Here is a 21,131-nt window from a genome sequence, read left to right as displayed (position 1 = left end):
GGAAATAACGTAATCGTCGGCAATTTTTTGCCTACATAATTATAGATTTCGATGTGTTCTTAAAGTATTGCGGCAATTCTACTCTGGATTGAATATAAGAAGAGTTTGCATAACGTTTCACATATATTTCAGTACGTTTATTGCTTCCCATACTGCACAGCACGAAAAGGAAATAAAAGTAAGCTGCTTATTGGTTTTCAATTATAGGTTCCTTGGCCTTTATTTCCAGTCAAGTTGTGTAACTAAACGTACATTACACTTCCTTTAGAGCATGGCCGAGCTGCGACTGCCATGTTTTTTGGGAGACACCGCAATAACGTAGGGAGCAATGAATGGATGCAGAGTATCTAATCCGCTTTATTATTGTTGTATGGTACGAGTAAGCTGTGCCAGATTTTCTCTTCTTGGGCTCCAAGATTACCTCGGAAGGAGACTGCAGCCATGAAATTAGGAGACGCCTGCTTCTGGGAAAGAGAGCAATGGTTAGCCTTGACCGCCTAGTAAAGAGCAGATACATTAGTCTGCCAACCAAGATCCGTATAACTCGTGCTATGGTCTTTCCAGTTGTGATGTATGGATGCGAGAGTTGGACTGTGAAAAAGGCTGACCGCCGAAGAATTGACGCGTTTCAATTGTGGTGCTGGCGAAGACTCTTGAGAGTTCCTTGGACTGCCAGAAGATCAAATCAGTCGATATTGTCGACCATAAGCCCTGACTGCTCATTGGAGGGTCAAATTCTAAAGTTAAAGCTCAGCTACTTTGGTCATCTGGTGAGCAGAGAGGAGTCGCTGGAGAAAGATTTGATGTTGGTAAAGATTTAGGGTCGCCGGAGAAGGGGTAGGCAGCGAACGCGATGGTTAGATGGCATCCTCGAGGCACTGCAGATGAAGTTATGTGATGTTAGGAAGATAGTGAGAGACCGGAAAGCGTGGCGTGGCATGGTCCATAGGGTTACGAAGAGTCGGACACGACTGAACGACTGAACTGAACTGAACGAGTAAGTCCAACGGACGTTCTTGTCCTTCTGAGAACAATTTACAACTTGGGGAGTGCATTACCTTTGTTTGCTGAAATACGAGGGCAACACAAGTGTTTATACTGCTCGTCTTGAATGGCATCTCTAAGGAAAGCCATCTCCTCGCAGAGAATTCACCCCTGAAATGCTTTGGCAGCGTGAGCTGCCGTGGTACCAGGCGGCGGTCCTCTGGCTCCTGCGGCTGGGTACCGTGCCACATCATGTTGCTATCATGCCGGACGGGAGCAGGCGCTTCTCTAGACGAACGAGGACTGACCTGCACTCCACTTACGTCATGGGGACGAGCCTCTATGAACAGGTGTAATATGGGCAGTAATCTCAATGCATAAGCCTTATAATTAAAACATTTTATGTGTCAAATCTGAAAACGGGCTCTTCGGCACCTATAAGCAGCGAGGTAAAGGCAACTTCAACTTACTAGGTTATTTAGCATATCGCGACCGCCACGTAAAGAGGATTTTCTGCCGATGATTTGGAGTGCTAAGAGCCTAGAGCAGCGTGAAGTAGTTTCACCAAGCAAAATTTCGTTCAGCTGAAACGTGTCATAAGGAGGGCTCTGTAAGGGCTTCTTGTCGTTGTGCCATTGACATATAAAATAAATTGTAGTATTATCACAGTAAAGCAAGCTATTACATGAAACTTTATATAATGCTTCACTGACTTCTCAAAGCACTGAAGGTGCTCGAATTGTCCGACTGATGATTGCGGATCTGAGCGGTTACGACACTGTCTTGCTCCATCTTTATTCTACGTATCTTTGTCAGTGCTGTAGTTCTTACTCTGCAGATCAGGTTTCGGTCAATGTATTCCCATGAATTGTTTCGTTTATTACAGTTTCCACGGCCTTCTTTTTCACCCTCGGCTTTCGCAGGTTTGTAGATGGTGTCTCAGCACAGGCGTCCATTGCGTGACGGGATTCTTCTTGGCAGCGCGGCAAATGGAGCGTAGCGCATCGGAAAGGCAGGCTCTTCTCTCAGGTGTTATCGACACATGGATGGAAGGCATAGAAAACCTGTGAGTCTCACCCCGTGAAAGAAACAGTTTACAAGTTAACGGGGAATTAAAATGGTACCAAGGCACGTTCAGCAGCACAGCACTCTTGAAAATGTGTGGCGGTGCTTTTTAATTTTTATTATATGTCATAGCTGTCCTGTTGCGCATTGAATACATATAACCGCAAATTTACATTTATGCCACTGTGCCTACATGTACTAAGCATCATGGTGCACAAAGTATCCTTTACAGCTTCGATTTTGGAGCGCGTTCTGTGCAAGTTTACGGAAGGCTCATTATTGTAACGTATTTGATCAATAGAAAAACCAGGATCCTGAATGCATTTGAGCATCAGAAAGACGGAAAAATATTTTTGCATGCTAGATTAGGCTCCTCCTGATTGTGTTGCCGCAATATTAACGTTTGAAGAGGCAGACTGGCTTCTTTCTCTTAAACATGGGTGACACCACAATTTTTTGCGCATTTTGCGAACATAAACCCTGTGTCTGCATACGCCTTAGCCAGTATGCATAACATTCCCTGCTAAACAAATTCGCTACTCTTTCATCCAGCATGGCTACAGACAGGAAACCATATGTCCTAACAAATCAGGACGATAGTTTAACAGATTTACAGCGTTTCTACTGAGACTACAATCCCATGATGGAACTTCAAAGGAGTTAAATGGTAGGCTAGTTGGATCTCAGCCATTGTGACAACATCGGTTAGCGCAAAACACATACCAAAAGAATAAAACAAACATGCGGAACGAAACACGGGCGCTTGCTTTGCCCTGCTTGTTTCTTTCTTGTCCGTTGTATGTTTTGCAGTAATTGATTTCAAAGCAATCCAATGACGGTCTCTAACAGACACGCGTAGCGCTGGCATCTGTGCTTCGACAAAGCGTCCTCTTTAATGAAATTGTATTCAACAGCAATAGCAACAAATATTGGCGATGGCTCCTAGTTGTCTCAAGTGTCAGGCATGACGACGCAGTTTCCCATTTTCTTTGAGTGTAGGCCTGAAAGATTTATCTAAGCTCTCAATGCAGATGATAACCGTAGTACCTCTATAATTGCCGTCCTTCAAACTGACTAACGGACTGCATTCAGTGACATGGAATGTCCATGCGGCAATAATATTCGTGGTTATAGTTTTGAAACAGTCATTGACATTGCCTTGGGAGGTGAAAAAAATATATTTAGGCTACTTACACCCACGTTATTCAGGCTGCCCTTGAAGAGAATCGAGCACTTCAAAAGTAATTTAGTTAGACTGAATGTAAACGAAACACTGTGGCATCTGATGACGGAAATACTGCCCAGACATAATCATTCGATTGATGATCAATTGATTCCAAGCGAGCTCATATAAAATTGAGGTTCGGCGCACGGGCAAAAATATTCAGGTGAACGTGAATACCGCACAAAAAAAAAATAAAGAGAGAAAGACACTGCGAGGAATTTGAACGGAGAGCGGAGCTGATAATAAACGAAAGACGCTGCTAATGCTATCGCTCTGTTCTATGATAGCACTCATTCAAACACAGCAACGGAGAGAAAACAGTGTAAGCAATCGACGCTCAGTCATGGGCAGTATCGAAGATACATGTATCTTCGATACTATCTTTAGATACATTCTGTATATCAGTATTAGGTATCGTGTGCTGAAAATGAAAGTATCGGAGTATCGGTACCGAAAATACACTTTTGAAGTATGCGGTATTTTGAAGATACTCGATAATAAAGAAAACTTTAACCATTAATCCGCTGTGAGACTTTGGATTGACGGCGGTCGCTCACACGGTAGTACAGGCCCTAGGACTCGGCTTGTAGCACCGCCTGAGTTCCCTACACATGTCCCGGCCCCTCAGCGTCAACCATATTTCCAGATTCCTTTTCTTTAAAACTGAAGCAGACAAAGTTAAGTGGGTGCACACGGGGTGCTTTACTTTTGAACACTGAGTGCATAGCACGAAGCTGCTAAGCATTTAACAGACACACAGAGAGATATATGCAAAGCGGAGACGCAAGGCGAACACGCTGTAGGGATCTCGCACAGTACTGCACCCTCTCTTTCCACCCTTTGCCATCCGCCTCCACGTCTCTGCGGTGTTTGATTCTCGTCAAACAGTGCCCTCAGTGTGCAATCGGACGCAGTATATTATGCACAAACCAAAACCCCTGGACTCCGCGTGCCGGCTCTGCTAGGCGGCAAGAACACAAGCTTGTAAGGCCTCAGTCCACCCCGATGCAGTCGCCTAACCACGTTCTTGTAGTTACGGCGTTTGATGGAAAACAAATCCATCTTTTGTAAGTGCATAGGGAACAGGCTTCGATATAACTTGCTTTGTGGAAAAATTATTAGGTCCAAAATTTTATGAAATGCACGACATGAAATTTATGAATGCATTTTTCCAGCACAGTTCTAATAACAAATTCTGCGTTGTCAAACAATGTTTTTGCGAAAACCATTTCAGCAAACCTTCATTAAAACTTGTAAACATATCTCTGTCTTAAAAAAAAAAGAAAATATTGTATTAGTCACTTTCTGCTAAAGAAGTATACTTCTATCTCGTAACTACAAACAGCGGAAGTTCTACAGCGATGGTAGTGAATCTCGAGTTTCCTACTTCCAGAATGCTTGAGTTAATGCGGCTATGGCTCACTCTTAGACGCTGATAAAAGGTATCTTCATCAAATACAACATTGCGGTGTACTCGTGTGCGTATGCAGAGAGCTTTTCTCACTTCCGTCGCTTTTAGCACGCGCTCATTGTGCTCTTCCCGGACTTAATAACGTTCAGCCATATTATTTTGTTTACCTTCTAGCTTTCAACAATATGCCGAGCTTCAAACGTTTATTATCGCACTAATGGCAATATAACTGCTCAGTTCCCCAAACGAACGCAGGTGGCACCTTTTTATTTGTATATATAACCAAGTGCTCATAGGTCGGTTCACATGAAGAGCATGTTTAAAGAAATATTTCTCTAGGCTGGTTGTGGAAGCAATCGCTTAACTGTAACCATGCCTTCAATTCAATGTGAAGTTCTGCAAGGACAGCTGCCCGAACAGTAAATCCGTGCTGGCGTATTCGTCAAGCTCTTTCAGAAAAACTACGCTATAGTAATGCTTGTTACGTTTCTCCACCGACAAGTGGGACAGCTGACGCCGCCACCGCATAGCAACAGGCAGAACTTCGAGCGGATCGGCCATTTCGACGCCGTTCATCGGCCGCGCAACGCTTCCTCCCGCAGGCAAGTCTCGGCGTGATCTTGCCACGCGCCAAATGTGTGTACGTGCGTGTGTGTGCAAACGCCGGCCAAGCCTGGAGCTCGTGAGAGAGTGCGCCGCCCTCGCCCGTCTGCAGGAGGTGGAGGACATGAGTTCGGACCACCTGCGATTGAGTCATCCCGTCGTGTACAAACGTGTTTGGCTCTCCCTTTCCTGTGAGGGTTTACCCTTTTCCCGTGAACTGGAAAACCTATAAAAAGCAGCGGCCGACTCCGCTGAGATAGACTACTCTGACGCGCCGTTGTTACGACGCCAGACACCAGCTGTGTGAGAGTGTCTGTATTCTCTCCGGGTCAGCTTCTCTGCCCGCTACTTCATGATGTTTTAGTAAAGGTTGTTTCGTTAGAAGACGCCTCGTCTTTGCTGGCACCTTTGATGCCGTCCGCAATCCACGGAGCCGCCAGGCCAACGCTACCGAGGGGCCGCGCGCCGCACGTAATAACTGCTGGCAGTGGTACGCTACCCAGGTGCACGCGACCCAAACCTAATAACTGGTGGCAGCGGTGGGGTGACGACGACCAAGCCGTAACCGTGGTCGGAGGGACGAGCCAGGCGATACCGTCGTCCAACAACTGGTGAATAGCGGAGGGACGAGGACGACCAAGCAGTGACCGTGGTCGGTGAAACGAGCCAGGCTTGACCGAGGTGCAACATCTAGTGGGAAAAGCGGAGATGTACTAGGCGTGACCCGTGAATCAAAACAGCTCAGCGGAAAGTCGGGAGCAGTGCAACGAGCCCTGTGTGATGACTGGTTGCCTGCAGCGGAACGACTGCGTTGGATTCTTGGCTGCGAGGTTTGGTGAGTGCGGGACTTTCTTCTACTGAGTTTTGTCAGGCTTTTGTTAAGTAGAGAACAGAGCTAGTAATTGTGTTGTCGTTGTTGCTGGGTTAAGTGCAGCAAGGCAATAGTGGGCAGTAAGAAGGCAGCATTCGGAACAGCCATGGACTTGGATTTGAAGTCGTTGCGCAAACCGAAATTGCTGGAGCTTGCGAAGGAGTTTGGTCTGGATTTGTCAGACAAACTCAGAAAACCAGAAGTGTTAAAGGTTATTCTTGCGTTGGAAGCTGAAGATGACGAGCTTTCGGAATGCCTTAAAATCATTGACGAACGTTAAGAGGAACGTGAACGTCATGACAAAGAGGAACGCGGACGTCACGAGAAAGACGACCGTGAACGTAGGGAACGTTACGAGAAAGAGGACGCCCGCGTAAGGAAACTGATGCAGCTGGAGATTTCAGCACATAGAATGAGCGTGGAAAGGATTAAAGCTTGCAATGCCATTCAGTGTAACGGTTCAAAACCGCGAGATGGTCTACCACCGTTCTTCATCGCCGAGGATATGACAGAGTATCTGGCAGACTTTGAGAATGTCTGCAGAAGTAAACGTTTCGAGCGAGATAGTTGGGCGCAGAAGTTGGTAGATCTTCTCTCCGCTGAAGCGTCGCAAGAAATCAAGCGATTGGTTGGCGACCGCTTGAAAAATGACGATGCACTAAAAGAGTCATTGCTGGTACGATATCAGATAACGCCTTAAAATCTTCGGAGGAGGTATGAGAGCGAGAAACATTGTGACGAGTCGTACTTTGATTTGGCCTGTCAGTTGAAAGCCGCTGTAAGCGAATGGCTAGACAGTGCGGAAGTTTCGGAGCAAATCGAACTTGCACCGGAGTGTGAGACACAGCTTGGGGAAGCGGCCGAGCAACGTGACCGCAGTAGTGAGCCAACCGATTCTCGAACAGAAGAGCATCGTGTTACCTTGGTCGAGCCGCTAGCTGAGGCCGTTAGCTCAGGCTTAATCGGCGAGAAGTCCGAAGTGACGCCGTTAGGCGAGGTGAACTGCATGCCGACCCAAGTAGCTGTAGGAGATACAGTTCCATCAAATGAGTGTGGGGAACTATCAGTAACTGAACCGCCTCTCGAGTCAAACGCAGAAGCTTGTGTAGAGCGCAACGGAGATGAAAACAAGCTAGGAGATTAAAAAATTGCGGTCTCCGAAATCAGCTGTGTCGTAGAGCAGGGCACGCAGAAAAACGAAGTGCCGATCAGGGAAACTGCGCAGCCCGCGAGTTGTGATCAGCCAGGGCTGACCGACGAGGAGTGCGCGTATGCTGTAGAGAGCGAGACTTGCGAAGGCGACAGCGAGCGACCAGAGCAGAGTCAGAATCGTTCGTGCCTCAATACCACGCTAGGTTGTATTCGCGAAAGCAACCCCAGTGCGAACGCGGACGTAGCACCTATGGCCCTCACACAATCCGAAGCGCCCCAGCTGTCGCAGGAGCTTGATCCTGCTCCAGTTAGCTCTGAGCGAGGCGACGCACTGAGTGGCGAGCCGCCAGAGCAAATGCCTGGAAGGGAGACTGACGCGACTGACGTCAGCCGTCGTCGTTCGGACTTGACGGAAAGTGAGTCATGCGCTGCTGGCCGCGATGCAGACGCGGCGCCGCACTTTGACCACTTTGACGACCCCGGTACCCTATTAGTTCCGGTTACCGCTAGAACGTTGACCGCTAGCTTGCCAGAGCTCGCGCCGAAAGAAAGAACTAGAGTATTCAAGTGCTGCCGACGGAAAACGCGAAAAGGCAGGCGCGAGAAAGAATGCTGCCATCGTAAGGAGAGTAAACTCAAACGATTGCAAAAAGAAAGCAGAAAGCATGTGTTCCAGTGCTGCCGCAGAAAAAAGCGGAAAGGCAGGCGCGAGAAAGAAAGGAACAAGTTGAAGCTATCACGAAAGCGACTATCCCGAAGACAGAAATGCGCCCGTGCCCAGAAAATGCGTGACTGGTGCGCCAAGCGTAAGGAGAGGGATAGGTTGCTTAGAAAATTGAGCGATTCATGCTCATGCGTTTCTTTGCACAGAAACAGGAAGGTACGGTTGTTCCGTGAAACGGACAGCCGAAGCTTTAGTGAAAAGGGTGATCTCAACGGTAACGCCGATGGCTTAAGTCGGAGCCCCTAACGTGAGAAGAAGCCTGTATTCACTGGTTGGTGTTTTTCTTCCTGACATAGGATTTTGAACATTTGTATTGATTATTTTTGTTTAAGAATGGTGTTTTTGAAAGCGCAATTTTCAAATTTGTGGACGCGTTCCAAGTGCTGCTGAGCTGCCCTTTAATTAGAGGGGGGCATAAGAGGAAAATAGTCTGGCAAAACTTAGTGAAGCTTGTGCCGTGCTTGCTGGCTGAACGGTTGAGTTTGTAGCGTGGTTGTGACGTTGTGGGTTGTCAGAAATCTCTCCTGAAGACAGGTCGCAGAGTGCCTTGGAAACCCGGACTTGCCAAGGACTTCTTCATGCTGACTGGCTCAAGAGAAACAGAGTCGGACGGCCCCGGCTAGCAGCAACATCCCGATCCCTCCGGACAGCGGATGCAGTCCCCTGCCCTTCGGGATCTCCCTTCCCCGGCGGGGCAGTCTGTTACGTTTCTCCACCAACAAGTGGGACAGCTGACGCGTCCACCATAGCAACAGGCAGAACCGCGAGCGGATCGGCCATTTCGACGCCGTTCATCGGCCGCGCAACGCTTCCTCCCGCGGGCAAGTCTCGGCGTGATCTTGCCACGCGCCAAATGTGTGTGCGTGCGTGTGTGTGCAAACGCCGGCCAAGCCTGGAGCTCGTGGGAGAGTGCGCCGCCCTCGCCCGTCTGCAGGAGGTGGAGGAGATGAGGTCGGACCACCTGCGATTGAGTCATCCCGTCGTGTACAAACGTGTTTGGCTCTCCCTTTCCTGTGAGGGTTTACCCTTTTCCCGTGAACTGGAAAACCTATAAAAAGCAGCGGCCGACTCCGCTGAGATAGACTACTCTGACGCGCCGTTGTTACGACGCTAGACATCAGCTGTGTGAGAGTGTCTGTATTCTCTCCGGGTCAGCTTCTCTGCCCGCTACTTCATGATGTTTTAGTAAAGGTTGTTTCGTTAGAAGACGCCTCGTCTTTGCTGGCACCTTTGATGCCGTCCGCCGTCCACGGAGCCGCCAGTCCAACGCTACCGAGGGGCCGCGCGCCGCACGTAATAACTGCTGGCAGTGGTACGCTACCCAGGTGCACGCAACCCAAACCTAATATGCTCTAAGGATTGCAGAAAGCACGGTATAATTTCGTAATGCCGCTAATTGTATTGCCACAATTATTATGTTAGGATTTCAGTTATGTATCGAACTGTCGAAGACACAGTACCGAATATCTGTATCGAAACTCGATTTCGATTTTGTATCTTGTATCGGTTTCGGAAATATAATTTTTCAGGGTATTGAGTATCGGTATCGAAGATGCTTTTTCGAAGTATTTTTTCCTGCCCTGACCACGCTGCAAGGTGCAGAGAAACACGGAGGCGCAACCGAAACAAATGTTTTACTCCAGGTTCAGGTTACTCTAGATCATTTTCTTCTAAACCTTTATTGGGAATTTCATATAGAACGCTGTCACATCCTCGCGCACAGTCCTGAGCTTCACGAAACAGGCCGCACGAGATTCTGGCCTTTTGGAAATATACTGTTGACATTGGAGAGTGTCCTCCAGAGGGATTGGCCGATGTGGCGAGGTATAAATAGACTGGAAACTTACGACGATAAGCCGAGAACGATGTTCATCAGCAGACTACAAAAACAGCTTTCGGCAGGTTTGAACCAACTTTTTGCTGATGTTGCCAACAAAGAATTAGAACTGAGATATTTCCCCTGTGGAACTTCTGAGAACAACCTTATTGTAACTGAAGTAAGAAAAACACGTACCGAAGTGAGGACAAAGGAGGATAAAAAAATACGAAGAAAGTTCAAGCAAAGATCACTGCCGAAGGCATGGCTCGAAGACGCCCATTAATTCCCCTTTGAAAATATGGTTGGTTTGTTCTAAGAATACAATGTTGAAACGTGTTATAAGAAGTGTAGTTGAAAGGGGGACACGGAGGCTTTTCATCCAACTGTCCCGCTTAACTCGACCTTGTTTCAGGTGGATGAAGAGAGCTCACCCTGGCTTGCTAACTTGAATATGAGCAAGGAAACGTAGTCGAGGAAAAGTGATAAATAAATTAGACGTCGTTAGACTAAACTATGTTAATTACAAATCTATAGGTAAACAAAGAGATCCGAAACGATTATGTGGACAGTAGAATGGGGTGTGCCTAAAAGCTGGGCAATGCGCCAAGTACAGGATGTCAGGAAAAGCGCAAAAGGGCACTTGCAGACTTCTGAAAGGAATTGTCGTTAAGCTCTAAGCCTAAGCCTTGCTTCATGATTTCACGGTGTCGATCACAGATCTATCGGTATTTCTCCAAAATTATTGCTTTTGGGTAACCAAATCATCTACACGGTGCTATCTTATTTTCCTTATAGTGTGCTTTGACAGGAAGCCCAATGAATGGTGTCGTTATTCGTTATGCGCAAATTTCAGGGAAGGACCACGAAAACTTGGCTTGGAACTGCGAACTGTAGGTCGAATCAATCTACTTCCTGTGGAGTTCACACGCAAACTGGCCGCACTGGAGGTGGCGACTTCGCATGTGATGAGGTGTGTTCCCTCTCTTTCTTTTATAAATGCGTACGTGTGTATTGAGCTTCCATGAGAGCGTAGTAGTAGAGTGTCATTCCAAGAATATCATGTATTCGGGGATAAGCTGGAAATGAGGTCTTTAACTACTTAGACTAAGCGTTAATGCAACTTTCCTAGGTATTCGCCTTTTATCCCGCAAAAGACTGCCTGGTTCTAAATGAAATATACACCTAGGCAAATCCTAAAATTATAGAAGGTAGAATCTTTATTCCACATCATTGATGCTGGAAGGCGAACAAGACAGAGACTACAATGCCGCCATGCTTCATATGGAGGTTTTGCGAGATGGCCAACGAAATATTACATAGGGAGGATAGGGGGAAACTTTATTTACACCTTTATTGAATGATACAACAGCTTTACTGTGTCCCGTTGGTGGGTGGCCTCCTTCTACATAATCGTGAGCATACATGCACATTGCTACGCGTGTCATCACAATAATCATTAATCGCTGAGCTATCTCAAAAGCATGAAAAAACTGGTGCTTCTGTTGGATGCGAAAATTCTAATTACATAACATGTTTCCACCTTTTTCATATGCCTATACCAAGATAGCTTAGCAATTTAACCTGCTTTTTAAAGTTTAAATTTGTGTTTCTTATTTTTATTACATATATTGCGAAAATAATTCAGCGGAAACCAACTCAAGTCAGGAACCCAAAGAGTTTAGTAAATAATGTATAAAACCAAAACTGATTTCCAGCACCTTGTGCGAGCGCACAACTTCCCTTTTATAGCCATCTTTGAATCGCGCATGGAGTAAGCTTTCAGACTACATGGATACTATTTTCATCATTCACAACGACTAGATGACGTCGCAAGATTGCTGATAAGCTTTCGCAAGGATATCCCTGCCTCCATATTTGAAGTTCCTCCTCAGAATGACAACGAATATGTGTGCGCCGTAACAGTAATTGGGAGACAAGAGTACACTCTGATTGGAGTATATCTTGAGCAAGGCAGGCCATTCGATGCTTCGAGGCTTGAAAACTTTATTATAAGCACGCCAACTCCACATATTATTTGCGGGGACTTCACTGCTCACAATAAAATTTGGGGAAGCTCATGCATGTACCCGAGGTGCCAAGCTTGCAGAACGTCTTGCAAAACATTCAATTGAACCGCTAAATGACGACAGCATAACCTATCTCCGAGACCTGACGACTTCCAGCTCTATGACGATCCACATCTATGATGAAGACTCCCTCCGAACTCCGAGGCCTGACGACTTCCAGCTTTATGACGATCCACATCTATGATGAAGACTCCCTCCGAACTCCGAGGCCTGACGACTTCCAGCTCTATGACGATTCACATCTATGATGAAGACTCCCTCCGAACTCCGAGGCCTGACGACTTCCAGCTTTATGACGATCCACATCTATGATGAAGACTCCCTCCGAACTCCGAGGCCTGACGACTTCCAGCTCTATGACGATCCACATCTATGATGAAGACTCCCTCCGAACGAAATTTCCTCGCCAACTAGATACTCTTTACCACCGACTTCGCCTGAACTGTGCACATACAAATAGCCTGCGATACCGTTTTGGTCAAATGAACTGTCTGCTTTGTGACAACATTGGTTCGGTTGAAGCTGTGCATCATATCCTGATTGAATGTCCGGCATACGCTGACGAGCGTGCGTGCTCCGAACATAGCATGAAAAAGTTCTCCCCAGTGCCTCTAACAAAGGACATTATTTTAGGTCCCTTGGCCTGTCCTAGGCAACAGAGACTCGCAATAAACTTTTTTATTTACGTATTTAAAATAAACTGTACTTTTAGAAAAACTTTAGGTTCACCTTGAATGTTACCCTCAGGCATTTTTCAGGCTGTAACTCTATAAGGACATTTATCGGTCTCTGCATTTCATCATTTCATTTTATACCATTACTCTCCGATGCACCTGAGAACGCATTTAATGACCGCATTTCATCTCCCACTTCATTTCTTTAAATCTCCTCACGATCCTTTTTCAATCGTTTCCTCCCCAATTCCCCTTCCAACATGTGAGCGAAGTTTAAACACCGGCTAAAGTCTCTGTTTTTCATTAAAGGATCTCTCTCTTCTACTCTTAGTAAACATCTTTCAGAACATGCATAATACGCCACAGTACCACTACTCCTGCTAGTGGAGAACTTCAGCCACCAATCTGCAATTATCTGCCCTCGGCGTAAAAACAGGCACATCAGACAGTCGTTAGAAATATATTTTATTCAACAAAATTTTCCCTCTAATTAATTTAAGTTGTTTTCTATTTCCAGCGCAATAAACAGTCAATTCCAGAATAAAAAACAGAAGTTTGAACGTAATAAATAAAATAAGGGTATTTCAAACAACCAAACGAAGGAATATAGAAGTGCTTGGATGTGGAATGCAGAAATCACAGTAGAATATTCTTGAACACACTATCTGTGCTACATTATAAGTTTAAAACTAATTCCGGGCAAAAGATATTGTCAGGCTCGTTTGAAAAACACTTTAGTTCTATCTACTTTTTTTACACCAGAGTTAAGCACTAGATTCTGTGCGCACTGCTTATCCTTCTAAGAGAAACTGTTCCGAAAAGAGTTTACACACCTTGCACTTACTACAAAAAACTATAGTTTGTACACAACGTTCCTTCCGTTTGCAGCTCAGTTTGCAGTTTTACATATTGCCAGAAGCCTTTTTTGTTGTTATTAACAGCCGCCAGCATGCGCCCTTATCATTGTGATTGTAGCGCACGTACCGACCTGCGCTTTTTGTTTGTTCACGCTCGGTACCGAAAATGGCCTTTATCACATTCTTTGTAGCGCTGGAGGCTCCGAGATTAGCATGGAGTGATAGCAGGTGATAATTAATAATAATAATTGGTTCACAGGAAAGGAAAGGCGCAGTATCTTTCACACACTCTGTGATAGCAGGTGAACAAAACTGTTTCCGTATTATTTCGAACTTAAGCTCATAGTTATCAGCGCTACGGCACAGGGACAAATAAAAGAAGGAAGAAAAGAAGGACTGACTACAGCGCTGACTGACTAATGTTTCTCTAGCAACGCACACACAGCTTAAATACACTCAGAGCAGTGCAGTTGCACACCGTGCAAGCAACTAAAGGAACAAAAGAAATGCATCACACCTTTATCGAACTTTTTTTTCTGCGTTATGCAAAAAAAACTAAAGTATTGCTAACACATTCTTACTCAGCGCTTTGTGTATAGTATGCCCCTATTGTTTCACGGGTGGTTTTTAATTTACTTCTGCTCCGAATCCTCACTCACGAAAATATCGGTGTGCAATCCTTGCAAGTTTTGCAGTGCTCGACAATTTCACCACATTTCTTAGCTCTCTTGCGTGGTCCCTGAGACGGTCGCTGACGCGACACCCTTTCTTCTCGATGTACGACCTGACACACGTCAAGGAGATTTCGTATGCAAGGTAGTTTCAGGAATCCATTGACTTGGTTTGAAACCGCCGATTTCCTGGGGTTGGCTGCTGTGGCTGCTGCAGAATTGCTCTTGAATAAGTTGAAGTCCGAAAGTGGCAAAGAGACAATAACTCATCCACCCGAAGTTATGCCCTACGTGCAAAAAATGTCCCATAGCCTGATAAAGAAGGTTCCGAATTCTTCTGAAGCGTGGCCAGATGGCCCGATGCAATACCGGTGAAAACAAAAAAAGTTGTTATAAAAAGAGCTACGGGAACAGCTTTGCAGAATGCTCCATAGGCATTGTGTACGCAATCTCGCTGAAGTGGGGCAGGTCCTACATCGGGCAGACAGGGCATTAACCTTGTCAGGGTGTTCACCTTGTCGAGCACTGCCCAAATTGCCAGGATTGTACACCGATGTTTTCAGGAGTGAGGATTCTGAGCAGGACAAAATTAAAAACCACCCCTCGAAACGATAGAGGCATATTATATTCAGAAAGCTGGGCCAGAATGTGTTAGCAATATTTCACTTAATTTGTATATTGCAGAAAAGACGTTCCTTTCAAAGTTTTTGCGATAGGGTGATAGTACAGGCACAAAATGGAACCACAATTTCTTCCGGTATACATGCACAAATTGTGCGCATAGCCTAAACCTTCTGAAAACAGGCTATGCGAACAAACTTGTTTGCTTCAATTACGTGTGCGTCGGCGGGCGCCATTTGCAGTGAAGTGGTATCTACCTGAAATCACAGAACAAATTTTTTACGCAGTCTTAACGCTTCAACCTTGAAACGCACTTTGTGATTTTTACTCGTTTTTTCGATCTCCCGGATTACGTTCGTGTAGCGCGCTATACTAATTTAGTTCATGCGTAGTACACTTTCGTTGCAGTAACATGTACTGCTTCTGCATATTGCCGCGAAACCTTCAAAACTTTTATTCCTGTGCATTGTTGCGCTTACGTAGGAACTGGGACACAATCGGAGACGACACAGAACAGATGTGCGCGATTGTGTCCCAGTTCCTACGTAAGCGCAACAATGCACAGGAATAACAACCACCAACTAGCCCAATTTGAAACTCTTCAAAACTGTATTTGTTGTTTTTTAACAGCCGCCGGCATGCAGGCTTATCACTCTGATTCTGGACCGCGTATCAGTTCCGTAATCTTTGTTTGTTAATGCTCGATGTCGCGAGTCACGCCTTTATCAGTTTCATTGTAGCGCAAGATGCACTGAGATCTGTCTCGAAGCTTCCGGCCACTCGGGTGTCTTTCCACAATGTTCCAGACCGTGCTCGTAGCATTTTGCGACGTTATCTAGATTGTTCTGTACAGCCTTTAAATTGAGCGTTGACGAGTGTGACGAGCATTCTTTGTTCGACGATCGACGAACACGTTTGTTTCTATCGCCGCCGCCGAGTTGCTTAGTTCTTTTGCGGGCGCAAGACAACCCAAATAAAGAGTTTCTTTAGTGCAATCATCGACCCCCTTCATTTGTGTCGTCGACCTCGTCACCACTACGTGACATCTGGTGGAGGTTCCGCCTTTGATCCTTCAAGCGAAGACCCAAGCCGTGTTCCTGTCGCCCTGGAAGACCAACCTACAGGTCACCGAGCCAGCCGCCGACATCAAGGCCTACAACCCGAACACGGTCTGCTGCCTGACCCCATTCGATCTCGGAAGGCATCGACGCTGACAATGGCCCAGCCTACAGCATCGGTTGTTTTAGTCTAACCCCGTGAGCCCCCCTGCTTCCATGGACTACCGGATGAAGATGCGGGAGATTGGATGAACCTTTTCGACCGTGTGGCAGATTTCAACGGCTGAAACGACGCCGCGAAACTCAGGCAGGTCTACTTTGTTCTTCAAGGACGTGCCAGAATTTGGTTTGAAAATCACGAGACTTCTTTCAAGGACTGGGAGATTTTCAAAGCACAGTTCCTGATGGCCTTTACAAGTTCTGTTCGAAAAGAAAGAGCTCAGGCCCTCCTCCAATCAAGACTTCAACTTCCTAACGAGCCTGTCCTGGCATACGTTGAGATGAAGCGTCTCTTTCGCCGCGCCTACCCTAACATGACCGAAGATGAGAGAGTCAAATTTTTAATGCGAGGTGTTAAAGAATCGCTTTTCGCAAGTCTTGTCCGAAATCCGCCTAAAACAGTGGCAGAATTTGAACGGAGGCGTCTACTATCGAGAAGACGTTGGCCACCCGGATGCGCCACTACGAGCGACCACTTCAGCCGGACTGCTCAACCCACTACCCCAGCGCATCTGCAAGCGGACAGAACCTTCGGGACCTCGTCCGGGAGATCGTGCGAGAGGAGCTCCGCCGATTGATGCCATCATCGCAACAACCCCAGGAGGCGACGCTCGCGGACGTCGTCCGTGAAGAAGTCCAGCAGGCGCTGGGCGTTCCTCAAGCGATGGCTGTGACTGTTCCAGCACAAGATGCAACAGCAATGAACTACGCTGGTGCATTACGTCGCCCTGCGCCCCGACGTGATGACTTTCCGAGCCCTCGCCGCTACCGTCCTGTTCCTGAAAACCGCCCCTTGGCCCCCGCCCGCCAAGCCTACCAACGACCCCCAAACCCCAGGATGTGCGACGCCTGGAGGACTGCAAACAACCGGCCATTATGCTTCCACTGCGGTGAGGCCGGTCACATTCTGCGGCACTGCCCGTACCGACGAATCGGTCTTCGCGGATTTGCAGTCGACGCTCCACGACCTCGCCCAGGTGAACGACCGCAAGAAATCGGCAGCTATATTGCGCCACCAAGCCGTCGGTTCAGATCTCCATCGCCGTACAGGGCCCGCTTTGCGTCGCCAGGCCGTAATTATGATGAGAGTATGCGCGGAAGGTCCCCAAGCCCGCGCAAGGGAAACTAAAGGCAGCAACCTTTGGAGGTGAGGTTGCTCAACGGCGAAAAGACGAAGATCCTCCGCCGCCGACGACCAATAACGACGACGCAACCATTTCATCGCCGCTCCATAACGACGACATCGACGACAACACGACCACAGTGCAAGCAGACACCGCCGCCCAGCGAAGTAACAACGGTATGCCCCGGCCATGACCTGAAGAAACGACGGAGCCGAGATCGGACACTAAGGCTCACGTGCAATGCGAGGACGCGAACAAGTGACCTTGAAGTTGATATCGGCGGTCGCAGAGTCACTGCCCTTGTAGACACCGAAGCTGACTATTCAGTCATCAGTGGACCGTTAGCCTCCCATCTCAGGAAAGTTACAACCGCTTGGGATGGCCCACTGATTCGCACCTCAGGTGGCAACCTGATTACTCCATCGGGACGATGTACTGCAAGAATAACCGTAAATGGGCGTACTTACCCCACCAGCTTTGTGGTCTTGCAGCCGTGTTCCCGCGACGTGATTTTAGGCATGGACTTACTAAATGAAAATAGGGCTATCATCGACCTCCGATCCAAGCTCATCAAGCTCTCTGCAGACAAAGGCATACCTGCTACGACGACTTCGACGCAAGACATCGCTCAAAACGTCCTCAACGGAGAATTGACCGTGCCGCCCCGATCGAGCATCGCCGTCAGCGTAGGTAGCACAGACATCGAAACCGCTGAAGGCATCGTCGAAGGAAATATCTAATTGCTCTTGGAACGAGGTAGCGGCATAGCAAGAGGCGTCGCGAAATTCCGGAGAGGACAAGCTCAGGTGCTGGTAACAAACTTCACTGAAGAATACCGGCATCTCAACAAGGGCACGACCATCGCTTTTCTCGACGAATTAGCGGACCTCAAAGACGTATTCGCCTCCCCGACCAACCACTGGAAGACGCACCGGACCAATCCCGTCAGCCCACATTTGACATCAACCCAGTATTGACCCACAGCAGGAAAACCCAGATTCGCAGTCTTCTTCGAAACTACAGGGAGTGCTTCTCGTCATCATCGAAGGTACGACAAACACCACTGGCCAAGCACCGCATTATAACGGACGATAACGACCTACCTCTGCGCCAAAGCCCTTATCGTGTATCGCCGCGAGAACGCCAGGCCATTCGCGATCAAGTTGAGGAAATGCTGCGTGATGACGTAATCCAGCCATCGAACAGCCCCTAGGCGGCACCAGTCGTTTTGGTCAAGAAGAAAGACAGCACACTTCGCTTCTGCGTTGATTACCGCCGCTTGAATAGCATAACGAAGAAAGATGTCTAACCGCTTCCCCGCATCGACGACACTCTCGACCGGCTCTGCAATGCAAGGTACTTCTCATCGATGGACCTGAAGAGCGGATATTGGCAAATTGAGGTCGACGAAAGAGATCGCGAGAAGACCGCATTCATCACACCGGACGGCCTTTATGAGTTCAAGGTGATGCTATTTGGCCTCTGCTCCGCACCAGCCACGTTTCAACGAGTAATGGACACAGTCCTGGCAGGCTTGAAGTGGCAGATTTGTTCGGTATATTTGGACGACGTTGTTGTCTTCTCCTCAAACTTTGAAGACCACCTAAAACGACTACAGACAGTGCTGGAAGCCATCAAGTCATCGGGACTAACGCTAAAAGCAGAGAAGTGTCACTTCGCCTACGAAGAACTCCGGTTCCTAGGTCACATCGTTAGCAAGGACGGTATTTGCCCAGACCCGGAGAAAACGGCTGCAATCGCACAATTCCCACCGCCTGCCGAGAAGAAAGCTGTGCGCCGATTCCTTGGGCTGTGCGCTTATTATCGACGATTTGTCAGAAACTTTTCGCGGATCGCCGAACCGTTGACGCAGCTTACAAAGGCTGACGTACCTTTTAAATGGGAAGCGCCGCAAGGAGAAGCCTTCGACGAACTCAAGCGCCGCCTGCAATGCCCTCCTGTACTTGGCCACTTTGGTGAAAACGCCGAGACCGAAATTCACACCGACGCGAGCAGTGTGGGCCTAGGAGCCGTTCTCGTCCAGAAGAGTGCCGGACAGGAGAAAGTAATCGCATACGCTAGCAGGTCCCTCACAAAAGCCGAAGTCAATTACTCGACGACCGAGAAGGAGTGCCTTGCAATCATCTGGGCCACTTCTAAGTTTCGTCCATACCTATACGGCCGACCATTCAAGGTGGTAAGCGACCATCACGCGCTCTGCTGGCTGGCTAACTTGAAAGATCCTTCCGGCCGCCTTGCCAGATGGAGCCTACGACTTCCAGAATTTGACATGACTGTAGTCTATAAGTCGGGCCGGAAGCATTCCGACGCAGACTGCTTATACCGCGCTCCCGTCGACACTCCCCCGAAGGACGATGACGACAACGCCTTTTTGGGACCGGTAAGCGCCAGCAGTTTCGCAGAACAACAGCGATCAGACCCTGAGCTGAAAGCACTAGCCGATTACTTGGAAGGAAAGACCGCTTCCTCTCCTGGTGTGTCCAGGCGACATTTATCATCCTTCACGTTAAGCAATGGCCTCCTCGTGAAGAACTTCGCACCCAACAAGACCGCGCAGCTTCTCGTAGTGCCTAAAACCCTTCGGCAAGAAATTCTGCAAGCGTTGCACGATGAGCCCACAGCAGGCCACCTCGGATTTGCGCGCACGTTGCGTCCAATCCAGGAGAAGTATTACTGGCCGCGACTGCCTGTCGAAGTTTCCCACTACGTGAAGACGTGTCGTGAGTGCCAACGACGCAGGACGCCGCCGATCAGACCAGCAGGACTACTAAACCCGATTCCGCCCCCAATCCTGCCCTTTCAACAAATTGGGATGGATCTCCTCGGCCCCTTTCCATCTTCGTCTATGGGTAACAAGTGGATCATCGTGGCCACTGACTACCTTACGCGTTACGCCGAAGCAAGAGCACTACCAAATGGTACCGCGGTAGAAGTCGCCAAATTTTTTGTCGAACAAATTCTCTTGCTACACGGCGCCCCAGAAGTGCTCATCACGGACAGGGGAACGGCGTTTACGGCAGAGTTGACGCAACCCATTGTGGAATACAGTCACACAAGCCATCGACGAACTGCGTACCATCCCCAGACCAATGGCCTTACGGAGCGCCTGAACAAAACGATCGCGGACATGATCGCTATGTACGTCGACGCTGAACACAAGACCTGGGACGCCATCTTGCCGTACGTGATCTTCGCGTATAACACGGCAGTCCAGGAGACGACCAAAGCGACCCCGTTCAAGCTTGTGTACGGTAGGGAGCCTACGACAACGCTCGACGCAATGCTGCCGCACGTAACCAACGAGGACAACCTCGACGTCGCCGCCTACCTGCAGCGTGCAGAAGAAGCCCGACGACTCGCAAGGCTGCGTATTAAAGACCAACAGCGCACCGACAGCCGACGATACAACTTACGCCGGCGCCACGCAGAGTACAATCCAGGAGACCAAGTGTGGGTTTGGACACCAATTCGCCGTCGCGGACTTAGTGAAAAGTTGTTGCGTCGATACTTTGGGCAGTACAAAATCATTCGCCGCGTCGGACCACTGGACTATGAAGTCATTCCGACAGAACGTCAGCATCACAACGGCGACGCGCACGCCCAGAAATTGTACATGTTGTACGACTGAAGCCTTATTACGCGCGTTAAAGAATCTGTGGTGTTTAAACTTCGCAATGTTTATGTTTAAGTTGCTTTGTTTTGGAACATCGAGGCGATGTTTTTTAAAGGGGGGAGTAATGCCGCGAAACCTTCAAAAGTGTATTTGTTGTTTTTTAACAGCCGCCGGCATACAGGCTTATCACTCTGATTCTGGACCGCGTATCAGTTCCGTAATCTTTGTTTGTTAATGCTCGATGTCGAGAGTCACGCCTTTATCAGTTTTATTGTAGCTCAAGATGCACCGAGATCTGTCCTGAAGGTTCCGGCCACTCGGGTGTCTTTCCA

At 47.9% G+C, this 21,131-nt stretch overlaps 1 protein-coding gene across 2 annotated transcripts in view; it reads left to right on the top strand.

The window, feature by feature from the left end:
• Nucleotides 1–21,131, top strand: part of LOC146177531 (dehydrodolichyl diphosphate synthase complex subunit Dhdds-like) — a 55,041-nt gene that overhangs the window by 18,713 nt on the left and 15,197 nt on the right. Inside the window, exons 2-4 of one of the 2 annotated variants that reach the window (XM_084580506.1) lie at nucleotides 1,145–1,334; nucleotides 1,908–2,050; nucleotides 10,708–10,824. In XM_084580506.1, coding sequence (XP_084436632.1) covers nucleotides 1,161–1,334; nucleotides 1,908–2,050; nucleotides 10,708–10,824 — 434 coding nt within the window. In that variant the 5' untranslated portion in view covers nucleotides 1,145–1,160. The remainder of the gene's footprint in view (nucleotides 1–1,144; nucleotides 1,335–1,907; nucleotides 2,051–10,707; nucleotides 10,825–21,131) is intronic. The other variant, XM_084580507.1, reaches the window with a different exon arrangement.

This window comes from Amblyomma maculatum, chromosome 10 (genome assembly GCF_055883805.1).
Source record: "Amblyomma maculatum isolate TAMU_Amacu chromosome 10, ASM5588380v1, whole genome shotgun sequence".
Classification (NCBI taxonomy): Eukaryota; Metazoa; Arthropoda; class Arachnida; order Ixodida; family Ixodidae; genus Amblyomma; species Amblyomma maculatum.
Note: the sequence above shows the minus strand (reverse complement) of the source record. Positions and strands in the feature narration are given on the sequence as shown.